Source organism: Erithacus rubecula (genome assembly GCF_903797595.1).
Source record: "Erithacus rubecula genome assembly, chromosome: 3".
Classification (NCBI taxonomy): domain Eukaryota; kingdom Metazoa; phylum Chordata; class Aves; order Passeriformes; family Muscicapidae; genus Erithacus; species Erithacus rubecula.
The window spans coordinates 2,454,602-2,479,496 of record NC_136689.1 but is presented as its reverse complement, the minus strand read 5'-3'; the positions used below and the strand labels follow the sequence as shown (position 1 = coordinate 2,479,496).

The window sequence follows — 24,895 nt, the reverse complement described above, 5'->3', positions numbered from 1 at the left end:
CAGGTTTGTAAAATCACAGAGATGTGGTTGGAAGGAATTAAATCAGAGTGCCACAGGTTTGTGAAATCAAAGGGATGTGGTTGGAAGGAATTAAATCAGAGTGCCACAGGTTTGTAAAATCACAGAGATGTGGTTGGAAGGAATTAAATCAGAGTGCCACAGGTTTGTAAAATCAAAGGAATGTGGTTGGAAGGAATTAAATCAGAGTGCCACAGGTTTGTAAAATCACAGAGATGTGGTTGGAAGGAATTAAATCAGAGTGCCACAGGTTTGTAAAATCACAGGGATGTGGTTGGAAGGATGTTAAATCAGGGAGATGTGGCTGGAGGGACACCAAGTGCAAGGTTTGGCTGGAGCAGGGCTGAGAGCAGCCCTGGTGCACATCAGCTGTGGCTCAAGCTGGGTCAGCCTGGACCAAACACAACCACAGAATCACAGAACTAGAGAGGCTGGGGAAGATTTGTAAGGTCCAGCCTTAACCCAGCAGTGTTCAGCACCAAACCCTGTCCCAGGTGCCACAGCCACTCAGCTTTGGAATTCCTGCAGGGATGGTGATTCCAGCTCCTCCCTGTGCCTGACCAGCCTTTCAGGGAAGAAATGTTCCCTGTAAGGGGTTAGTGCACCTCCTAATCAGTGGTTTGTCTTCATTTTCATCTCTTCACTCAGAGTCAGGATTAAAAACATGAAGGAGACAAATTTCTCCTGTTTGGGCTTGTTTGTTTATTATTATCTAAAGTACAGAGTTCTGCAATACTTTCAGTTGCCACCTAAAAGAGCAAAATGGAGATCAACCTAGCTAGTTGTAACCTAGCTAGTTACAAGGTCTCTAAAAGCCAAACAGTCCAACAGAGAATTAACACCTATATTATTTATACTTTTGACCCAATAACCAAACTCCTGTGACCTGCAGTGCAGCACTGACTGTCCAACCAGAAACTACTGCCTGAAATTATGAAGAAGAAGAAGAGACAATGCTTAAGAATCTCAATCTTGTCCCATACCTATTTCTATATTCTAAAACCCTCAAATTTAAAACCCTTCACTATGTGAAATCACACATTTCTATTCTAAAACACACTCATGACTTTAATTTTATCACTCAGATTTGGAAGCTTCTCCAAGGCCTCAGGTCTAAAGCAGTGTTCTCCTGGGAGTCACAGAAAGTTTAAAACTCCCAGGGGCTTCAGGGGTCCAACAGTTCCCTGATATCAAATCCAAACCTCCCCTGGCCCAGCCTGAGGCTGGTCCCTCTCCTCCTGTGCCTGTTCCTGCAGCAGATCCTAAATTTCCCTGGCTGTCCCCTCCTGTCAGGGAGCTGTGCAGAGCCAGAATTTCCCCCTGATCCCCCTTTTCTCCAGCTGAGCCCCTTCCCAGCTCCCTCAGGGATTCTCCAGCCCCTTCCCAGCTCTGTTCCCTTCCCTGGACACCAATGTCCTTTTAGTCATGAGGGGTCCAAAACTGCCCCCAGGAGTGGAGGTTTCCCAGCAGAGCTTCACTCTTTGCCAGTGAAGATGTGAAACATGACAGCTCAGCACTCTCCATGCAATGGTCAAGAAGAGATTTTAAACAAACCAAAAATTCCCAAAAAAAACCCCCACAAAATAACACTACAGGGGAAGAAATAGCTGATAAACATCCCTAAAATTGTGGCTGGGAATTTTTTTTCCTGAACACAGGTGATACCAGAACCAGGCAACTTCTGGCAGATGCAAACAGGATTCTCCTCCTCAGGCAGCTCCCCCTCAGTCCTCAACAGCAGCAGATCTACTGTGGGATTAAGCTGGGGGAAATCTCTCCTGTTTCCCTGTTCTTGGCACTCTGTGCCACCTCCTCTTGCTGAGGCACAGCTTGTAAGGATCACCCCTTGCACATTTATCAGCAGTTTTGGGAACAAGGCTTTGCCTCAAGTCTCTTTCCAAAACTCAGCTTTGCAGGCAGTTGGGTTAAGGACCAGGAATGTGTGGATGTGTGTCTCTATCAGAATCCCTCCAGTCCTTTCCTGAACCCCTCAGGCTGAGAATAAAACCCCAGGGCTCAGAGCAGGAGTTCACAAAGAGCAAAGCTTTGTTCCTCAAACACAAGCAAAAACAAAAAAATAAAAGCTGCAGTGACTTCTTTCTTCTGACAAACTGGTTCCAGTCCTGCCAGGTAAGCGAGTTTGCAGCCCTGAAGTGATCCTACTAAAATCTCCAGGGTGTTTGATTCCATTTCAGAAATCCTACAACAAAATCTGCTGGGGAAAGTGTTGCATTTGTAGGAGCAGCAGGTAGGAAATTTGGCAGGCTCCCCAAGTCAGTTCCTTCCCAGCCTTGTGCACTGGTGCCTCCCAGTGCTTGCAAAAGGGAGAAGCAGAAAGCTCCAGAATATTGTTTCAATATTTTTTATTATTATTATTTAAATCAAAGTATTCCTTGCTATCATAGAATCACAGAATCTGAGAATGGTTTGGCTTGGGGAAAACCTTCATGGTCATCAAGTTTCAAGGCAGGGACACTTTCCGGTAGCCCAGACACATCCAACCTGGCCTTGAGCACCTCCAGGGAAGTGTTTTGTACCTGCTCCTGTTTGGGGTGGATCAGGAAATCCTGTGTGGGCTCAGAGAACAGCCAAGGAGCCCTGGGAATGGGGGAACCAGGCTCTCCCTGCTTGGTTTAGAGCATTAACCCCAAAGTGCTGCTGCTCCTCACCTGCCCCTCCAGCCCCAGCAGCCACAGAAGCAGCAAGAAGCTTCAAAGAGAAGAAAAATTATTTTTTTACTTAAATATGGGTCAGACACAAAGCAGAAGTTTCAGTGCCACCAGCACAGGACACTGTCCCTGGAAGTGCTCAAAAAAGGTGTGAGTGTGGCACTTTGGGACAGGAATTAGTGGTGGAGTTGACTGTGTTGGAATCAGCCCTTGCAGGGTTTTTAAGCCTCTTAATTCTTTTCTGTGATTGTGACTCATCAAAGAAATTTTAGTTTCTGAGTCCAAACCAAAACCCAGTTGCCCGTCCCGAGATGCCTCAAGCACCAGAGGCTGCTGCTCTGCTTCACTGAGTGTTTCTCAGCCACCACTCCCCTGGGCAATTCCAACCCCCCATTTTCAGTGCCTGACCATCCTTGCAGCAAAAAAACCTCCCCTAAAACCTAATCTAACCTTCCCCTGGTTGAGAGAGAGCCTGGCACCTCCTCAGGCCCTGTCCCCCACCTGGCAGAGGAAAGTAAACCTGGGTCACACCTAATGCAGAGACAGCAAATGCCAGGAGGGGGGATTGGCAGATTGCCACTGTTTTGGGGCCAACCAGGCCAGGTCTGTGTCCTTTGCTCCCACCCAAGGCAACAAGAGCTGGAGGAGAAATCTGTTTGCTTTGCCCTCTGGTGGGCACTGAAGCATTTCAGAGTTGAACTTTCTGCCTAATTTGTCTAGAATTTCCCTACAAGAACCCATGGAATAAATGATTTGGGATGTGTTAATGTCTTCCCCTGCATAATGAAAGGATTAATCTCAGCCTTCCATGTTCTACTGATGGTGCTTTACCTTTAAATGGTCATTATTTCAAGCCTTCCTCACCATTCTTACATCAAAAGGCATTTATTCCATCAAAGGGAATTTTAAAGGCATCTGTGTTTTGCTTACAGTGTACTTTAAGTGGGAACAGGAAGCAAAGACTTTTTAGGGCTCTTTGTTTGGTGTTGTCATTGAATTACTTTATAAAGGATTCTTCCAATGGCTGGAGAAAAAAAATGGCCCAAGGGAATCCCAGAATGGTTTGGGTTGGAATGGAACATAAAAATCATCTCATTCCATCTCCTGCCAGGGTTGGGGATAACTTCCACTATCCCAGGTTGCTCCAAGCCCTGTCCTGAGCTTAGGACAAGTAGCCCAGGGCTTTTCAAGCCATGACCCTTGAGAGGGACACTTCACCTGTCCCCACCCCCTGCCTGCCCCTGCTTTTGTGGCCATGGTTTCCTTCCCCCCCTCACAAAGAGTTTTTCCATGCAAGTGGGTCACCTTTGAAAGTCAGCAGAAGTGGAGTTGCTTTGTTTAAAACAAAAACGTGCATTTCTATCACCTTAGGAGTTGTTTCTCTTTTGGCACAGGGACCCTCTGATCCTCCCACCTCCTTTTATCAGCATCTTCAAAAGAGAAAGGCAGTTATAATTGCTTTCTCCCCTCACCACAGAAGAAAGGGAGAGGCTGCTGCTCCCCTCTATTGGCATCCTGTGGAGAAACTTGCTTTGAGCAATCATTTATTTACAGAACAAAAATAACATCTGGATTTCAAAGGGCAGAGCAGCTCAGAAGGAGCCTCTCTCCTCCCTCCCCAGCCATCCCCTTCTGACATTCCCACCCACTGCCTGCACAACCCCCTGCTCTGCTCTTCCTCTCTCTGGCTTCTCCTTCTCTCTGACATTGCTCTGTTTTTGTCACACAATCCCACAGTGGTTTGGCTTGGAAAGGACCTTAAAGCTCATCCAGTGCCACCCCTGCCATGGCAGGGACACCTGCCACTGTCCCAGGGTGCTCCAAACCCATCCAACCTGGTTTTGGACATTTTCAGGGATCAGCCACAGCTGCTCTGGGCACCTGTGCCAGGGTTTCACCAGCCTCAAAGTGAGGAATTATTTCTAGTATTTAATCTAACCCTGCCCTCTGTCAGTTTGAAGGCATTAGATATCCTGTGGAGAAGCAGGGAGCAGAAAAATGTGAACCAGTAGCTCCACAAGCCTGGTTTCTTCCACCTCTTTGATTTTTGCTTTATTTTCTGGCTCCTGATTCAGCAGAATCATCTGAGTCCTGTCATACAAAACATGAGCCCATCCCATTCCAGTGAAAGGAAACCTGAATTTTCTGTCACATTAAACCTTTCAATACTTTAAAGGTGATGAATTGATGTCTTCAGAGCCATTAGCAAAGGTGGCTGAAATTCCCCAAAAATGTCACTAATTAACAGGTCTGCTTTTATTAAGGCTAAAAATCCACCTGCAAACTGCCCCATCCCCACTGCTCCCTGCCAGGCAGCTGGAAAGGCACCTTGGGATGTTTACATCTCATTTCACCACTTCAACACACAAGTTTGGCAGGGAAAGCCTCCAAGAATCCCTGAAAATAAAGAGCAAGTTGGTTAAAGTCACAGAGATCTATCACAGCCTCCTGCAATCCCCTGCTTGGATAACTAAATTTCTATACATGTATTTATAAATATATTTGTGCAGGTCAGCTGATGAATTGGCCACAGGGGTCACAAAAATGAAATGATTGATCAACCTCATTTCTCATATAATCAATCAATTCCAAACAGTGAATGAAAACAACCAATACAAAAAAAAAAAAAAGCCATTTATTAGATATATGTACATATATACATATACATGCAAAATGATTTTATACACATTTACACAGGTTCAATTATTAATACAGTGCAAAAATGTTTAAAAGGTACCAGCCCACCTTCTACAAACTCAACAGGTCTTTGGAAGAAAAAAAATTTAAAAAAAAAAAAAAAAGCCCAGAGAATTATCAGCTTCATAAAGTGACTAAGCACTGCAAATCTGGAAATTATTGAAGTTTATTCTTTGCCAGCTTGCTTGTGCTGAGCTGCTGGGTGAGGAAAAGAGTTTCCAAAAGACTTATCCTGCAAAGTGACAGAATGAAGAAGATGCAATTCAAACCACATTAACCAGTTTAAAGTTGAACAAAAAAGGGATGGATTCCTCTTTGGGGATTTGATTCAATACAGGAAAAATCCCACATTATGAGCCAGATTTTGTGTTCTCAAACTGCAAGTCATTCTTCTTTATTAAATCTTAAAGCACTGAGATCAATGTAAACTATTCTATTCCTCTTGCTGTTTTGCAAGGAGAAAATGTTTAACTGTATAAATACTGTGTGGATGTGGAATAAATATCAAATTAAAAATAAAAATAGGTCAAATTCCGTGTGCTTTGCCTCATCCTGGAATCCCAAACCAATCCTACAAAGTGCACACAAACTAATCCAGGTAGATTCCTTAATGTGGTTTACAGATATTACAGGAAAATAAAAGGTTGCAAAGGGATTAAGACCAACACCAAAATAGAGCTTTGTCATTGGGTAGAAAAGATCTGAAAATTCAGCCACATACCCCAAAAATCCACAAAGCAAAAAAATACAACTTTAGGCAAAGGCAGAACTGAACCAACTGATTTGGCTTGATTTTACTGCAATGCTTTTAGGAAAACCAATTCAATTCAAGCTGAATTTAACCCTTCTCCACTCTGTTAATTGCACAATTACCCAAACCTCTGTTGCATCACTCCTTTGCAGAGCTGTGGCTGCCATCCCCTGGCTCAGGGATGGATCTGCTTCAGGACAGAGCAGCTGGAAGCATCAGGAATGTTACAATTTCTCCCATCAGCTCCCTACAAGGCTGAGGAATGCCCAGTTGAAAATGCTCTGTGTGCTCAGGCCAGAGTAGGGAGTTGGCTCCTGTCCTAAAGTCCTTTTCATGAAGTTTTGTCTGTCTGTAGTATAAAATGTTTCATCCAGTGGGTTGATACCCAATTCATGTTCCTGGAAAACACCACCAGCCCTCAGATCCATTATCCTTAAAAGTATCAGATTTTTGGAATGTTCTTTTTTCAGATTTTTTTTTTTAATTTAACTTGTAATCCAAACTCGTGGCTGAATTCCCTGCAGTCTCCAGAAGTATCTTACCAAGCAAAACTGGGACTGAATAGCAGGAAAATTAACAGTGCAAACCCTCTCACATCTGTGGGGTCATCTTGGTGTCTCAAGGACAGTTCTTGAATTGTGGCTTCATTTCTCCACTTGCACTCTGACAGAAAACTGGGCTAATGACAGACAAACAACTTTAATCCCCTCCCTTATAACAGAAAACTTTTTCCTTATGGCACACAGCTTGAGCTGTGTCCTTAATTGCCTGGCTAAAATATTCCTCCATCATTCCTACCAGGCTATTCCTCACAGTTTGGAGGTTTTTATCACCTGGCTGTTACAGTAGGTGCAGTGAAAAAGGAATTCCTATATTTTTCTTCTGGGAAAAGCTCTGGCACTAAATCTCCTGATGTCCTAGAAACTGTCCAGGTTGTAATGAGCTGCCTATGGATGCTGTTGCTGCAGTCAGCTGCATCCAGAAGTGCTTCCAAGGTACAGCAACACAAATTTCTGGTCTGATCCTTGTGTTCGCATCCTGAGATTTCAGGAAAACTCACTGAGATAAAAGAAAGGAATTTTGTCAAGTGTTCCTGCAAAAAAGACAACTCTGCTGCATGTTAATCTCTTTGCAACCAGAGGTAGAGACTATGTGAGAGGAAAAATAAATCTTTGGTGAAAGACTTGGGGATGACCAGAAGGAAAAAAAAAAAAAAAAGGAAATTTTAGGACTGTAATTCCACAATAAGACACCTACAGCTCTCTACATCTCAGTTTGAATCTCTACAACCCCTCAAGGACAGCTGCATCAAACTGCTATGCATTTTTTTAACAGCCAGCCTAAATTATTCATCTATGCCCTAAAATGCCCCTGTGCACCTTAATCCATGGCAGAGCAGAACTCCCAGTGCAGCAGAGGTTGGGAATTCCAGCCCTGCAGTTCCCTACTCCAAAGTGCACACTCAGAAACTCATCTCAGTGGAAGAACTCACCACTATTAACCACAGGTGTTTTATAGAACAAAGAGAACCTGCTCTTGCTTTCTGTTCCTGGAAATGGCTTTTTACTCACCAGCTACCAGTTCAAAAAATAAAAAAAATAAAAGGTGAAGGAGTTAGTGGCCTGTCATAAATAGGCTTGGAAGATTTATTATCCATACAGACTAAGGAAACATGGAATTGCCCTTATCCTAAAAGTGACCTTAGCCAAGGAAACAAAGGCCACAAGTGCTGACAGATCACTCACACCCACTGGGATTATTTTCTGCTGCCCCAAGCATATTTGCAATTAACCCATGAGCACACACTAAACTGCAATGTGCTGTTCAGCCAAGGAGATATTTATAGACTTTATGGTTTATAGACAGCCTTTTCCTGTCCTTCCAAACCTACAAAAATGACCCTGAAGCTCACCCTCACCATTTTTCCCACTGATACTGCACTCACCTAATTACAGCAAACCCCTTTACTCACATTTACCAAGAATCTTAACAAATTCTAGGGACAAAAATGTCACCCACCACTTCACCTTTGTTTTGCTGCACAATTTGAGTATTTGCAGCAGCAGGGCAAGACTGACCTTCCACAGAGCCACAGAGCCAGTGAGACAAAGGGCAAAATGCTGTCTGGATGGTGGCAGCCAAAGAGGAAAAGCCTGCTGATGGTAAAAGCTTCCATAAAAACAAGCTCTACCATGTGAAATACAGCTGCACCCTTTGCTGTGTGTTGGACATAATTACAGGATCCTGCTTATCCCACGTTGCTTGGAACTGTTTTCCTTGCAATAACCATTGCCATGGATGGTTAAAAAACACTCTGAGCTATTTTTTGGCCAGGTGAATACAAAAAAGAGTTGTAAAAACAGAGTAGCAAACCCCAAGTTTTGGTTTTTTTTTCATACACCACAGTCAGGCTGCTTCTCCAGGAGCTGCCTTGTCAGGATCTGGTAAGAAGAAAGAAAAGCCACTCCAATGTGGAAGGAGATTTGCCAGAGGTTCCTTAGTCCATACAAATAGATGTTGCATGAACAGACACAGAAAAGGAGCACAAATGTCTTCACCTTCCTGGCTGAGCTGTAGAAGAGGTACAGGTAACACTGCAAAAGGAGCAGAGAGGGAGAGTTAGCACAGAACTCTGCACAAAACCAGGGATCCAGCTGGGAATTGCACAGCTGGAACTCATCTGCTCAGCATGTGAAGAGCAAAACCCTCAGAGGAGAAAATGAAAAGCTCCCAGTGCTGACACAGGAGTCACTTTTTCCCCTCAGGCAGTGACAGATCAGCCTTTGTCACCTCAGGTCCCAGTTCCCAACTGTGCTGATGCCACAGGCAGAGGTCAGCAGGTGGAAAGAAGGTTGTGCACAGGTATTTTGGGAAGAAGGTGCTATAAATCAAAAGGAGAAGAGAGAACTCTCCTTTATTCAGCTTCAGGTACTCACAGGGAAAGAAGCAGCACTGAGCCTTTCTTTGTGAAAAACAACTTGCAGCAAGTGTTTAAATCTAAATTAATCTATTAGATTGAAATTCATCTATTAGAGCTAAATTTATCTGTTAGATCTAATTTATCTATTAGATCCAAATTCATCTATTAGATTGAAAATAAACATATTAGATCTAAATTCATCTATTCACCTCAAAGCTCTGCCATGAGCAAAGGTGTAAGAAGGCTGAAAGACACTAAATTTTATCATAATGCAACAAATAATCCCAAAAATACATCCAAGCTTGCAGATAGTGGTCCTCAAACCATAATCTAAATGCAACAAGGGGAATGAATATATTGTAGGCATCAGTTATTCCTAGAAACAAAACTGCAGCACTTTTCTGCAATGCCAGGCTAAAAGTTGAAGATTTTCCAGCATATATTGCCCTTGAGTTAAAGGCTGTGGAATTTTTTAGGAATTTAAGAAGAAAAATATGTTGTACATTTGGAACATGTTATATTTTTCTCATTCAAAGGAGGAATGAGGAAATGGACCTCACTCTACCATGTAAGGTCAGAGAAAATAACCCCTTTATGGAAAAAAAAAATCTAAGGAACCACCAGCATTCAATGCAATTTTTCATGTAATTTACACCATTTTCAATAATGTTGCTGTGCAATATTTGCTCAGTCCTTCAGTCCTGGTTGTGCTCCAAAAGCCCATCACTAAGTCTGACACTGACAGGAAGATGTGGGGTCCATCCCTTTGGGAAGAAACCATTTTTGGGATGGCATTTATCCATCACACTCATCCCCCTCTGACTTGTCAGAACAGGGAAGCACTGAAAAAACTTGAAAATGCAATTTTCCAAGTGTCAAAAATGTGCCTTGAACTGCTTTTGTGCCACTTCACTGGAATAAATCAGTGGAGTCACCTAAGTAGGATATTAAAAACTTCTCTTAGTTGAAAATGTCTCGTGAATTGCAACAGCAAAATAATCAGCAAAATCATTTTATTTGCAGTTAACATACCTGAAAAACACAGGCTAGAAAAGGTAGAAGAAAAGCTATCACATTTCCAATTCCTTCATGGTCCTCCTGTTGGGATTAAAAGAAGTGACAACTACGTCAGGAACAGCTTTTAGCAAGTGCTGCTTGTTATCTGAGAACATTATAAATATAGTCAAGAATCTCTTCTCCCAGTTTATGTTGATTGACTGTAACAGTGTTAAACACCAAGATCAATATCATTGGATAAGACACCAAGAACTGAGGTTTATGTGACAGTTCCTGCTAAATAAAACTGTGTCAGGATAAAAAAAAAAGTGTCCTGATTGTTTCTTTTTTAAAGTTGTTTACAGTCTCATGTTTATTTAAAATAATTACAGAAAAAGATCTAAAATAAAATACAAGAATGGAGGGAAAAAATCCAAGAATAAAATATTTCTCAGAATTTCAACTTCTCTAGAACAGAATGAAGTGCAGAATACTGTGAGGCACAGCAAAATATACAAGGTGCAGCAGGTGAGCAACCAACTGTACATTTGTGGAGAAACAAAACACTTGTTGTGGAAAGATGTGTGCTCACAGGGACAGAACAGGCACCCTTGAACACCCCTGTGACCCAAAACCTCCCTGCCTGTCACTGACTCTCAGGTGTGAGTGCAATCAGGGTTACCTGGAAGGAATATTCTGCCAGGTGAACTCCTCGGATGAGGTTCAGAGCTCCACACATGATGTTCAGAACAAGGGACAGAATCCCCAGGGGGGTCACAGGCTGCATTCTGTAAGTAGGGGCTTGAAATGAAATGAAAACCAGACATCAGTGAAAGTTTGCACTATTGCTTTCAGATTTTTAACAGAAAATACCACAATTACCTGATGTGGGTTTTAAACACTTTCAAGACTTTTCATGCTTGCTCTAGGGAACAGATTATGAACAGAAACACCCCCTCCCCTTTTTTTTTTTTGTTGTTGTTGTATTGCAGTATTCAGTTCTTCACACATCCAGAAATCATCAAGAGCTCTGGAGTATTTTTAAACAGATCAGCAACAGACTTTTTCTTGACCTATTTGGCATCAATCTCTTCTACTTTGGTGCATGTAGATAATTTTGTTTATTCCAGCAGATGAGGATGCTCAGCACTCCTCACAGATGAGCAGAAAAGCCAGAGGCTTTCACCACCCAAAGATTTGGGGAAGGGCTTACATTTCAGCCACCCATCACAACAAGGCAGCAACTCATCTCCTCCTTAACCAGTAATTAAATATTTCTTCCCACTGGCAGTTTGAGGGCTCAGGCTGCCCACATTTCCCAGGTAGTGAATTATCTGCCTCCTTCCTTTCTCACCTTCTCTCTACTACTTAACACCCACACTGCTGAGCAGCAATTCTGCAGGATAATCTTATTGATACATCCCTAATTAAGGTCAAAGTAATTATCATAAATGTGTGCTTAGCTTTGGAATCTGCTACCTTTAATTCTGGCTTGTCCAAGAGCTCACCTCCAGTTTTCCCTCACCTGCTCATCAACAGATTCCACACCTTGATCCTCACCTACATTTCATCCCTGCCCTGGGATCACTACAAGTAGGACACTGTCAGTTTAATAAAAAATGATAATTTGCAGCTCAGGTACCAAATTCAGATCTTGTCTGCACCAATGTCCCCAAGACACAGCAGAGAATGAATGAACCCTCAAGAAAACCATCCAGCCCTCAGGATGTTCTGTGTGCAAGTGTACCCAGATCCTGACTATTCCAGATAAACTGCACCTCTGGCTTCCTTCTGAGTGACACATGAAACACCACAACAGCCACCATGGGGTTTCAGAGAGGAAAACACTCCTGCCTTCTCCTTCAAGCCACATTTTGATAGATGGATGTAAAAAACCCTGGTGCCAAGTTAATATAGGGATGTAAAGCACCTTTCATCCATGTCTCTGTAATTAATTTGTCTGGTGTGCTCTCACACATCCATAATTTCAGCTCCAAAGCATCTGCAAAAGGAACTGTATCAACTCTACTTGATATGTGTCACTTCAGGAGCATTTCAGGGTATTATTACAGACAGAATGGTGTGAGTAACTCTGTCACTCCAAGGTAATTTGGCTTTTCTTTTGCTACACAGTGACATTTCAAAAGAACTTGTAGCAGCATCTTTATCCATTCACCATTCTGACCCCAGAATTCAGTTTCTTTCTATTTTTTCCTGCTATTTCTACTTCCTACTTTTGATTAATTGAAGAATGTTGCAGCTATGTGTACATGTGTATCTCCCACAGATATTTCCTAATAAAGACTGTTTCTCTTCCTCAAATTCTAAGGTTTACTTCAGAAGCATAAAATGTCTCTCAAACAAATTATAATTATCAAATGTCATTCATTGGGCAGGATCCTGCAAACTACACATGCCAAGAGTTCCCAGTCCCTAGGGAAGAACAATGTAGGTCTCCAAATATTGGTTCTACAGCATGAAATATTATGTAAAAGTTACTTTTTTTTTTTTTTTTTTTTTTTTTTTTTTACTCCAGAAGGATAAAAAGAATTGCTGTCACAGATGCAGGGGAGATTAAAACATCCAAGTGCTCAGGGTTCAGATTCTGTGAAAACTGAATTGAATTGGTTTGTTGCAAAGATTTATTTCTGTTGTTAAAATCTGATGTTTAACTCTCACAAACTGAAATTGCACAGAGAAGTGAGATGGGTCCTGCTAAGGGAAAATAATTTCATTTCCTTGGGTGAAGTCAGTTTGGATTTTTAAAAGAGAATTTCATACTAGAATGGCCTATTACATAAAATAAGGGAAGAGTACAAACACTCATTCCAAGACAGCACAACTCTGCACAAGCACAAATAAACACTAATTAGGCTTCACATTGATTTGACTCCTCAAGCACAGAAACACAGAAACATTCTGGGAGCTGTGGGATGCACCAGCAGGTTTGAACACGTACACATTAACTGCAAACACCCTCACACAGTGAAGAAACTGAAACCTCTGCCCATAAAAGATTTTTTGGCAGAGGCCTGTGGCCATTTCAGTGGAGGGAGAGACCAGAGTGAGCAGCAGCTTGGATCTGCCTCCTGCAGGGACAGCACAAGGCTGGACACTGAGTCACTCACTCAAAGCTCTGCAGAAAGAGCTCCAGGAGTGAGAAATGAAATCACAGCCCAACAGCCTCAACTGAAATAAAAGCACACAAAAGGCAGAGAGTGAGACAGCTTCAAAACCAGTGCCTTGCAAAGGCTCTGAAGAGCTCCCTGTGTGCCTGGGAAGATGAAGAGCACTCATCAGGGGGAGCTGCAGCATTCAGCAGCTCACAAGGTGAGTGGCACAAGTTGTTCTGCTGCTTCCCAGAGGCAGCTGTGATGTGCCAACCCTCCCTGCCCACAGAAAGCTCCAGAGAGCCCCCCTGCCCTGCACACAGCCCCTGTGTCCTCTGCAGCAGCACCAGCTGTGCCCACTCTGCCAGGAGGGAGCTCTGAGCAGCAGCCAGGGCTGTGTGGGTGTTGATCAAGGGTACAAGGGAAGGGTTTTTGTAGCAAGAGTTGGGCTGGGTTTAGTTAACAAAGAGGAGAACAAGCAGCAGAAAGAGTGGAAGGAAGAAGGGAAAAATCTCATGTTCTCATGAATGCTAACAAGGACAAAGCTGCTCTGACTTTTCTGACCCTTTTCACACCAAGCTGAGGATGAGCTCACCCAGGAGCAGCTCCAGCCATGTGAGGAGAGGGATGTTTGGATCATCCCTGGATCAATCAATCTGCACCAGGGACTGCAGCCACAATTCAATTTCTGCTCTCCTGCAGCATTTCAAACAGTCTCTTGCAGGGCAGAGCCATCATATAAATAACATTAATATGGAACAAACACTATGCACACAGCTAAACTTAGAGCAGCAAAGTGGGATTCAACTGGGAGGGAATGATGAGAGGAGAGAGACACAAGCCAGGAAAGCTGATTCCAGTGGAGGCAAACAGATGATCATAAACATGATCCTTAAAATAAAGGCAGAACAATCTGTGAGAGTATTTGGGTTAGACCAGAGAGAACAGCCAGAAATAAAAAGCCAGATGGAAAGTAAAGGAAAGCAATCAGGAATAAGAGGGAAGTGAAAATATATTTCTGATCTGTGGACACAGACTAGATCACAAATATTTACTGGCACTGAAGCTGTTCAAATTTCTTTTTTAAAGTGCAAAGAATTTCTCAGCCCTGTCATAACATGAAAAGATTTAACCTTCAAGCACAGTTCTGAGAAGCACTCACAAATCTGACTGGCAAATCAAGGGCTTTCCATTCTATTTTTAATTCCTCCTGGCCAATGCCCTTTCAAACTCTAATTTAAAATACCTCTGTCAAATTAGATTCCAGTTCATCTATCACAAAAAATAAGATTGAGCACTGGAACTTAATTTTATTAGTGTTTCATATGCCAAGAACAACAACAACAACAAAAAAAAAAAAAGGAAATCCAAACTCATGGCACTCCCACACACACAGCTGCATTTAAACCACCCTGCTAATAGGATTAAAATAGAGAATGGTTTAGTGGTGGACTTGGCAGGGTTTGGTTTCTGGCTGGACTCAATGATCTGAAAGGTTTTCTCCAACCTAAATAATTCTATGATTTAATTTGTGGAGGAGGTAGGCAGGACCTTGACTGTGCAACTGAAATACAAGTAAGAGGTATCATTCTTATAATAAAGAAATAGAGGTTGGTACTTCAAAAGCAGGTAAAATGTCAGGTTTTGTTATAAAAAAGGTCTTTGTCAAGCCTCTGTGTTATTTATACAGATACACAAAGCCTCTTTCAGAATTTTAGTCAAATGGATTAATTTTTTTAAAAAAATAAGGTAAAAAAGACAAAGCAAAGAGGGGAGAACAACTTAAGGCAGACGATGTGGGAACAAGAGTTTTACCCTCAGCTCATATTTTTCTCATCTCCTTTTCCCTCAAGGCTGAAGAAACTCATTCAGACTGTAATTACAGCTCCTTCATTACGAGTTTGCAGCAAGCAATGAATCAGTGGAGCTTCTTTAGAAATCTGAACAAACAAGGATTTTAAGAGAAAAGAATTCCACATGGAAAATATCAAGCCCAGCCTATATTTTCCATACAGAAAGAAAGCTGTAAGGCAGGAAAAATCCTCCACAGCAGTCTCCAAAGCTCTGCTGCATACCTGCTGCAATGCAAAAAAATCCATTTTTTTAATTCCACACACACAATGCAAACACTTCTGGGTACACCAGGTGTTTTTTCTGCCATGTGCAGGGTGAGGAAATCTCCTGTCACCTGGTGTAGAAGTAACTTACCAACCTCCACAGGGCCTGCTGCATGCCCTCCATTGCTGAGCCCGTTGAGCAGCTCTGTGTTCTCCAGCTGCACTGGGGGCTGCAGCTGCAGCTCCTCCTCCACCCTCTCCCAGCTGCCCTTGGCCCAGAGGCCAGGGCTGATGTTGAAATGCTGTTTCACTTTCTGAATGATGTTATCTGAAACAACAGGAAAAGCTGCTCAAATCACCTATAATTAATCCTTAGTGCTGTTAATACCTTAATTGTGGTGATATTTTATCCTAGCCTGGCGTTGTCTTTGTTTTAATTTCTTTAGGTCATTTCTTATTTGGTTCAGGTATAAAATTCCACTGCTGGTTAGGGAATAAAAATCTTTCTTCTAGGTATTTTATAGAAAGGTTTGGGATGGAAGGGACCTTAAAGATCATCCAGTGGGGCAACTTTCATTGTCCCAGGGTGCTCCAAACCCCAATGTCCAACCTGGCCTTGGACACTGTCAGAGATCCAGGGGCTTCTCTGGGAATCTTTGCCTCACCACCCTCACAGGAAAGAATTTCTTCTAATGACTACTCTAAAAATAATAAAAATTATCTGTAACTACCCACTTGAGCATCAAGTGCATCTTAGATCCAAACACAGGAAAGAAGATTATTGAATTCATAAATAAATAACTACACAGCAATATTAGGCACTCGGTAACTTAATAAAATAAAACAGTAAAAATTATTTTAGAAATTTAGTTTTTCATTAAAAAATACGCTTTATGCAATTGAAAGAGGCTAGAAATTCCCCACTCCTACTCAAGTTAAAAATAAAGGGTAACATGGATCTCAATATGAAATTACATCCTGGTTGTAATGTGCCCTGCAGGGAATCCACCCAAAACCCAAGATGGCTCTAGAAGAAGCTTTCCTGATGATTTTTTTTCAAGTTTTTAAGCCTGAGTTTAACACTGTTACTGAAATCTGGACTGAAGTGTGCAAACACACTGCAGAATATCCTTTTCCAGAAAACTCTTACTGCAAGGGAATTGTGTCTTTCAAAGGTGTGAGGTTCAGCAGAGCAGCTGCTACTTGCCAAGAAAAGAAATTATTTCAGGTTCAAAAAGAACCACTGGGCATGGTTCTGAAATATTCTGACTCCAAGTCATGCCAGAAATAAAGCTGCCCATAATAATTTATTCTGTCTCCCTTTTTTCCTGTACTCATCTGTCTCCACTCATCAGATTTTTTTAATTAAGTTAGAAAGTATCTGAGGTACAAATTTCTTTTTTTCTTCTCTGCTTGTTCATCAATCACCACAGCATTTTGTTCATAATAGATGAACTCTCAGGAACTCCAAACCAAATCCTGCAATACTTTAGGGCATTAAGATCTCCCCCTCCTCCTCCACATGCAGGCAAAGGCACACCCAGAGTCACTTTTATCATCAGCCTTTGGCCAGCAGATGATGTTTAACACCATCAAATTGGCAGGGAGAGGATTTTTGCTATTAGAGAAGAAAGTTACAAACCAAATTCAATAAAAGCATATGGTCTGGAAGCTGAGTTGATGCTCCCTGTGTTGTAGGAAGCAGCAAATTCCCACCGAAGCTCTTCCAGGAAGCAGAAGGCCATGATGGTTGAGTAGCTGCTGGAACAGATTGCCATGCAGGCAATATCTCCAGAAGAAAGGAAACTGAAATAGAAATTAAAAAGAAAATCACATCAACATAAAAAGGTGAAAGTTCTGCTGAACGTGAGGATGAAGCTTTCTGTCAGAACAAAATGTACAGACTGAGCTGAGAGCAGACTGGGGGAAAAAAAAAAAAAAAAAAAAGGGATTTTTGTTGTTGTCAAAGTCCTGCAATCCTTGTAGATCTATTTTTTTCTTACACAATTATTTATTCTTAACTCATCCAGGATTCCTGAGCACAGTGAACAACACAACACAGACTTTATTAAATTGGTACATCAGTACAAATTGAGGACATTCTTTTCCCAGACTGGCTTTAAAACACATTAATAACAACTTAGGTGGTCAGCAAACCAACTTTGAAAGAAAATGCAGAGAAAAAGTAAAAGCAAGGGAGTTTGTTCCCAGGAAACAGATGGATTCCTTGCTTCCCTTGCACATGGCAACACCATATTAACAGCAAGAAATATTTGCAAATTTGCACGACCCAAGATTTTCAAACACTTCCTGCTACATCACAATAAAAATTCTGCTCCAAAAGGGGCTCCTCTAACACTGAATCCATATTTCTGTAAAAGTTCCCACTTGCAGATGGTCCAGATATTCCAGGAGATTTCTCAGGGATATCTTCCCCTGCAGCCCAGCCATTTGCCAGCAGGAAATCAGTTTAAAACCCAAGTTATGAAACTGAACAATTTGTCTCCTTCCTACTGTTCCTATATTTTATCCCAACTTCATTTCACACTCGTGGTTTCTATTTCACCACATTTTTAATTATTTGTGCTGTGGACTTGGGATTTACAGTTTTGCTTGGCTCTGCCAGCCCAGTTCCACTGGGGAGCTTCCCCAAATTCCTGCTGCTCCCAGCTGGGATCAACACCATGCCTGCCCTACCAGCTTTTCCAAGTTGTCCATAATTTATGGCCCTTTTGCCACAGATCCACTTGCACTGCTCTCATTCCAGAGCCAGGGCTGAGCTGCTGCACAGACCACAGCAGATTAAAAGCAGCAGGCATCAAAGGGTACAAGTTTGCTTTGAGTGAAAAGGAATTGAGATAAAAATCTCTGCTTTTCCAACTGTTTCAGTGTAAATTTGTGTGTTTTTTATTCCCTCAAAAAGGGATGCTTAGTTTTAGCTTAGGGTCATCTAAAGTTTTCTTCCATTTGCTCACCAGAAATGCAATAACAAGCTAAAACTCACTTCTCATCTAAGTTTAAACAAATGTCTTCATTTCTTTCTCTGTGATTTCTTTAACAAATTCTTTCTACTCAACTAAATAATTCCAAGGTAACTGGATGTCTTCTTAAAAAGATTTGTAAAAATCCATGATACTCCAATTGCTAAGAGTAACAAGCACATTGAGCAGGAGGCTTTTTGCTACACAAAGTGAAAATTAAAATGAGCCAGATATATATAAACAAAATAAGAAAAAATGTATATATATATAATTGAATAGGTATAAATATTGTGTATGTGTATGTGACTATGTGTATAAATATTGTGTATGTGTATGTAAATATTCATATGTATAAATGTATATGTGCAAATATGTATGTATAAATGTAAGTGTAAAATGAAACCTGTATAAATACAGGATAAAATAAATAACAGTTATGTAAGTTTTATACAAATTAACATACAAAACATATGAAAATATAAATATATACAAATATATAATCAAACCCATGCTCTGAGCAGGAGCTGAGCAATAAGGCTCCAAAATCATTGGAGTTCACACCCCAGACAAGCACTGTGGGATTTCACACTGCAATTAGGCACTGCAGCCCATACCCACAGTATTATTTCAATAGAATACTAATCCCCAAGAGCATGATTACAAAAATTCAAGCCAAGAAAAGCCCAGCAAAGCAGAGCAGGGACTCACTGAATGCTCAGGTTCTGTCCTCTGGCCGTGCCTCGGCTGGGATAGCGTGCCAGCATGGAGGATAACACCTTCAACCTCTTCCTGCACTCCAGAAAGTCCTGGTTGAGATGGAAATCTGTGGAGGCTGAGAGGGGAAGCCCATCCCTCACCCTCACCACACAGGCAAAGAAGATCATGGACATTCTCCACGGGAGTATTCATGAGGACAACCTGGAAATGAAAGGTTGAAGTCAGTTCACTCCGTATTTCCAGGATGAGAGTCAATTCACCTTCTCCACTGGAGTATTCACAAGAACAAGCTTGAAGTGAGAGTTCAGTCAGTTCATTCCAAAATTCCAGGCAGGAAAGTGTCAGGATGAGAGTTAATTCACCACTGGAACTGAACAGCACCTCAGGTGACATCTCTGCCACTGCAAGGTAACCAAACTGTTCTCAAAGCTGTGCCCAATTCTTGCCTCTCAGGTTAAAAGGTGAGGCAGGGGAATTATTTTGAATTATTTGATAGGGGAATTATCTACCTGAAAAATGTTCCTGTTCTCCTTTCTGCTTTGCCCAAAGCATCAGAAATGCTGAATGAAGTTTCTCACAGCTGTTTGTGGAAGCTGCTAAACCCCACTGATGTGCTGCAGCTCCAAAAAGCTGCCTGAGCATGGCACTTCTCTATTTTCCAGTGTAACACACAAATCCAAAAATAAATTTTAGGCTAGAGCCTGTCAGGTTCTTTTTACAGACTCACCTAGGGCTAAACATAGAATAAAAGTTGCCCTCTCTTGACTTCTTCCTCTTTAAGAGGTCACAAACTCCCGTGGAAAGTTATTCTTGGGCTTCACCTGGCATATTCAGAACATGCAGAGATGTGTCCTTCAGACATACCATGGGGATCCAGGGCACAGTGTCAGAGGATTAACAGCACTTCATATCAGCTCTGAAAGAGAATCAGAATGAACTCATTAAAAATTAGTTTAAAAACTTAATTAATTATCTGTATTTATATGTGTATTTACCAACAGATCAGATGTGAAGTGGGAAAACATATCCTAGGAAGTGTTTTGCCTGAAGGAAAACAAAGAACTCCCTTTCTTATCCAATACATTCATTTCTAGACTCAAAGATGGTGTGGAATGATATGCAAAATATTTATGATGCCCCAGTCTTAAGTTGTATCAGTAAAAAAGCAGCTCTAAATCAGCAGATTTTAAGGGATTATCACAAACAACTCAAGGAATTTTAAAAAAAGGGGAAAAAAAGGAAAACCAAAGGTATTTACTTGGCTTCAGGCAAACTACATAAATAAAGCATTGGGGAAATAAAAGGAAGAATAAAAACACTTTGTGAACTCAGAGTTTTGATAGAGAACAACTGCTTTGACCAGCCCTGCATCACACAATTCATTAGGATGCTCAAAGTGTCTTTGAAATGTGGCTCATCAGGGCAAGCTTTTCTTGTCTGAGAAGTCCAGAGAGCAAAACCTTTTTTAATTCAGGAAGCACAAACTCTCCTGATTCCTGATAAGGGCTGAGCTCTTGCCACAGGCAGCACTAAGAGGGTCTCATTTGTACCCCACAGGAATCATTCCCATAGAAATTGTGGGAACAATCCCTCTGTCCAAGGTACCAGCCCATTAAAGCAACTGCAATTATCAGAGGATAATCATCAGAGGAATTAGCAGAAAGCACAATGGCACAAAACTTGTTTCCTTAGAAAATCAGATTAAAACTACAGAAGATCAGACATCTCTTGAGAAGTGTTATCTTGAACTTTTCAAAGGGAGATTAAAGAATTAGATGTGATTTTTTTTCCACAATCCCTCTCACAGTTCTCCTCCAGCTGTCATTTAAGTTGTGAAAGCAAACAAAGCTCACCAACTTCAACACACATCAAAAATAATTTCAACAATAATCACGATTACTATGAATCAGTTTGAAACATGTGCTTGTAGCCATTGATAAAACAGTGCAGAAAGCTTTTACATGAAAGTGAAATAAACCCAAAAAATATGAACTTTAACAGAAATATTAACTTGAACACAGTCAAGTTCTAAGCACAGTTGTTCAGAATTGCAGTTTCAGAGTGAAAGGCTGGTAATGCTGATGAAGTTTAGCTCCAAAATAACTCCAGAACAGCCAGAAGATGATCAGGACAATCAAAAAGCACCAAACTGAGAAATTATTTTCTAAAACCCAGCCCATGAAATTATTCCACTCCCTATGCCACTAACAGCAAGAGTTTAAATTTAAATAACTATTTTTTTATTAATCACCTAAGATAACATCACCCATAGTTAACCAACTGCACATATGAAGTTTTCCAACTTTCTAAGGCATACAAACCTTCCTGCTGCATTGCCTAATGCTGTCACTATCAGCTGCACATCAGGGGGATCCTTTGGTCTGGGAAAGAAAGATCAGGAAAAATCCACACTAAATGAGTCCACACTCCTTCCAGAGAACATGCACCCACCAGTGAGGCTCTGGGTTTCCCTTTGGCACAGCCCTTGCTACTTTCTCATGAAGATTTAGAGTTGTGCTGCTTTGGTCAGTGCCAGCCACCCATGGCACTGCCCTTGGAATTTTAACCACTTGCAAGCCAGTTCTACCACGTCACCTGTGACCAAGCACAAAGTACCTCAGCTTGCTGGGCTGATCAAGGTGTGCACACAAGGAGGTGGCTCAGTGCTGTCACTGTGTCACCCTGGCTGCCCTTCCCTCCTGCAGTCTCTCTGTTTGCACACCATCAGCAGCCCAAAGATCTGCAAGTGCCTGTACGTGGCAGCTCTTTGACCTTGGCTCTGAACCTGGACAATGAACCCAAGGCTTGGCATTCAAATCTTGCAGAGTTCACAATTGATAACATCATGTCAGCATCAGACCTGTTCTGGCACAAAGCAGAACCTTGGGAAGTATTTCAAGCAGTTATTTCAGAAGAACAAGTTATAATTTATGACTGAAGGAAGCAAAGTTGTTTTTTTCATTTCCTGAAGCACCTGTACATCCAACAGTGCTTCTGAGTAAAACTGCCCTAGTGCAAGACTCACATTAACAGCACCAATCTCAGAATAAAGGATTTTTCACTGTACCTAAGTGACCTGGAGCCCAATTCCCCCTTCCCTCACTTCCCAGGGAGCAGCCAACTCTCCAGTGGCTGTGTAGGGATTATCAAGGCAGCCTCAATCAGATCTCCTGCACTTCACTGTGTGTTATGCAAGCTCTGAGTAAGGAGATTACACCCAACTCACCAGGCCATGCTTCCCCAAATGCTCAACAAACTCCTGCTTTATTGCCTGGACTTAGAAAACAATCTGCTCAAAAGGCTGTGAAAGCAAGTGCAAGCCAGTGCAGAGTTCATAAAGGGGATTATATCAAAAACCAGGTTCAGAAATTATCTCACCATCAAAAGCAGGTTTCCTTCCAAGAACGGCACTATGCTCCCAAAAATATGTGAGCAGGATTTCTCTCAAGTATTTGCTGTCTCTCCCTGTTCAGAGACACATTTCCCTGCTCTCTCAACCCCATCTGTTCTGTCCACCTCTGACCTTCCTGCTGAAGGAAGAGCCAAAAGCTTCAGCAGATGTTACCATGGTCCTGAAGCAGAATGTGAAGTTTTTTGGACAGATGAACAGCTTGATTTATGATCACAACTACTGCACTAAAGCACCATTCCTCAGGCAGGTGATGTCCAGAGGGATCTCAGGTGGGATGAACATGAAAGAGATTCAGGTTGACTCATCAAACAGCAAACCTGAGCTGCAGCTCCAGTGCTGCTTTGGGTCTCACCCAACAAGGATGTGGCTCATGAGGGAGGTTTATCACACCCCTGAGGGATCACAAAGTGGAGTTTACCTTCTTCTCAAATATATAAAAAAAAAACCCAGAACACTGTTAAATTTCTCATTTTCTAAGACTGCACCAGTATCCACCTGATCTCCCTCCAAGCCCCCAGTAGTGCTGACCAGCTACAGACCCCCAGACCCACTCTCCAGGCTGAGCAGTGAATAAAAGCAATTTGAAAACACGCTGCTATCTCAAAATTTAACACGGGATTTGTGCACATCCAGAGCTTTTAGGCTCCTATAAATCCTCCAGGCTTACTCTTATCCCCAAGGGGAAGCATGTGAAAAACCCTTACCATCACAAATCTGTCTGCACAAACTCCAGTGGATTACCAGAAGTAAAGCACACACAAACCTCCAACCCCAGCATGCAGCTCCCACATCAATCCCACTGTCCCAACAATCCTTTGCCCAAACCACAGTGCAACAACTCTGTGATGCTCTGAGGTTCTGCCCCACCTTCATCTCTCAAACTCAACCACTTCACCCATTCCCAAATATTGCCCCATCCCATTCCCCTGATCCCGATGCCTCCCCAGCCCAGCAGCTCATCCCTGTCCCTCCATCCTGTTCCACTCACATTATACAAAATTACACCCTACCCACAATGAGCATCCTAAAATCCCAAAAAGAATCCACTTCCCACACTCTTCAATAAACCTTGGGAGCAATCCCACCTGTCCCCACTCGGGGCTCTATGTGCTCACAAGGCCTTCCACACATCCCTCAAGCACCCCAAAATCTCACCCCGACCCCGCAGCTCCCAAACCCTCCCGTTATCTGCTCACCCCGGCCCACGCCTCCTCCTCTGCCCTCACACACCCCAAGGAACCCCCAAATCCTCTATCCATGCCCCGGGACACAACACACGCACATCCCCTCGCTCACCATCACACCCCCAACCTTCCTAAGCACGCCCAGACACCGCCACAGCCCGAGCTCAGCCCGCTCCCTCCCAGCTCACTCCCCCACGCCCTTCCAGCCGCGCACACACCCCGCCCCGCCCCGCCCCGCCCCGGGGATGCGGAGGGCACGGGGGCAGAGGATGAGGAGCGGGGTCAGTGTCTCCTGCCCCACCAGGACCCTCCACGCTCACCTCCCTTCCCCCGGCGCCCCGCGGCCTCGGCCTCCCGCTCCGCCCGGCCCGGCCCGGCCCGGCCCCGCCCGCCGCACCAGCGAGACGGCGGCGCCCAGCGGAGCGGAGCGGAGCGGCCGCGCGGGGAATGCCGGGACGGCGGCGGGAGGACCGCGCTGGGAACGGGGGAACCGGGCTGGGAATGGGAACGGGAATGGAGGGACCGGGCTGGGACCGGGGGAACAGGGCTGGGAATGGGAATGGGACTGGGACTGGGAACGGGAACGGGACTGGGAATGGAGAAACCGGGCTGGGAACGGGGGAACAGGGCTGGGAATGGGACTGGGACTGGGAACGGGAACGGGACTGGGAATGGAGAGACCGGGCTGGGAACGGGGGAACCGGGCTGGGAATGGGAACGGGAATGGGAATAGGACTGGGACTGGGAATGGAGACACCGGGCTGGGAACGGGGGAACCGGGCTGGGAATGGGAATGGGAACAGGAATGGAGGGACCGGGCTGGCAACGGGGGAACAGGGCTGGGAACGGGACTGGGAATGGGGGAACCGGGCTGGGAAAGGGGGAAACCGGGCTGGGAACAGGGGTAGGAACGGGGCTGGGAATGGAGGGACCGGTCTAGGAATGGGCTGGGAGCGGGGGGACTGGGGGGTGCGGGCTGGGAATGGGCTGGGAGAAGGGGGAACGGGACTGGGAGTGAAGGGACCAGGCTGGAAACGGGGCTGGGAACGAGGGGAACGGGGCTGGAGGCACCTCGGGATGGCGATGGCGCTTGTAGGAAAAATCCTGGTGAGAAAAGCCGGTGTCCATAAAGGAGACAGAGGGGTCCTGCAGCTTTATTGGGATAAAGAGAGAGAAGCCCCTGGGCACGGCCCGCGGGGTTTTCTTTCTCTCGAAGTTTCAGAGGGCGCAGCCGCCTTTTATCCCAAACTCCTTTTATCCCAAACTTCCTTCCCCCACTGGCCGAGGTACCAGGAATGTGCAGCTTTTCCGAACCACCTGCCACATACTCCCCCTTGAACCTGTCATTGTACCCCAAAGTTCAGAAGCTCAGGGTTGTGCAGC

The 24,895-nt window shown here is 43.4% G+C and overlaps 1 protein-coding gene across 5 annotated transcripts; it reads right to left on the bottom strand.

The window, feature by feature from the left end:
- Nucleotides 1–5,306: 5,306 nt before the first annotated feature.
- Nucleotides 5,307–23,945, bottom strand: SEC22C (SEC22 homolog C, vesicle trafficking protein). Of its 5 annotated transcripts, none has more exons than XR_013773598.1 (9): nt 23,833–23,945; nt 19,644–19,832; nt 18,908–19,117; nt 16,861–17,024; nt 15,370–15,546; nt 10,734–10,852; nt 10,088–10,153; nt 8,374–8,729; nt 5,307–8,208 (listed from the first exon to the last, which is right to left on the bottom strand). XR_013773598.1 is itself a non-coding variant. In XM_079300520.1 (8 exons), exons 3-8 carry the CDS (start codon nt 19,087–19,089, stop codon nt 8,529–8,531), a joined length of 909 nt encoding a protein of 302 aa, XP_079156646.1. In that variant the 5' UTR covers nt 19,090–19,117; nt 19,644–19,832; nt 23,833–23,945; the 3' UTR covers nt 5,307–8,528. The 5 variants fall into 5 exon arrangements, 3 of the variants coding, with proteins under 3 accessions (XP_079156646.1, XP_079156644.1, XP_079156645.1); XR_013773599.1 differs by having other exon boundaries at nt 19,781–19,832; nt 23,833–23,937; XM_079300520.1 differs by having other exon boundaries at nt 5,307–8,729.
- Nucleotides 23,946–24,895: the final 950 nt, after the last annotated feature.

Excerpts from the sequence above, each read along its gene's own strand:
- SEC22C (XM_079300520.1), bottom strand. The coding sequence starts at position 19,089 with ATGTCCATGATCTTCTTTGCCTGTGTGGTGAGGGTGAGGGATGGGCTT. Across the intron at positions 15,547-16,860 it reads ATATGCTTTTATTGAATTTG|ATAACATCATTCAGAAAGTG; the intron begins GTTTGTAACTTT and ends CTGTTGTTTCAG. Across the intron at positions 10,853-15,369 it reads AGCAGGCCCTGTGGAGGTTG|CCCCTACTTACAGAATGCAG; the intron begins GTAAGTTACTTC and ends TTTCATTTCAAG.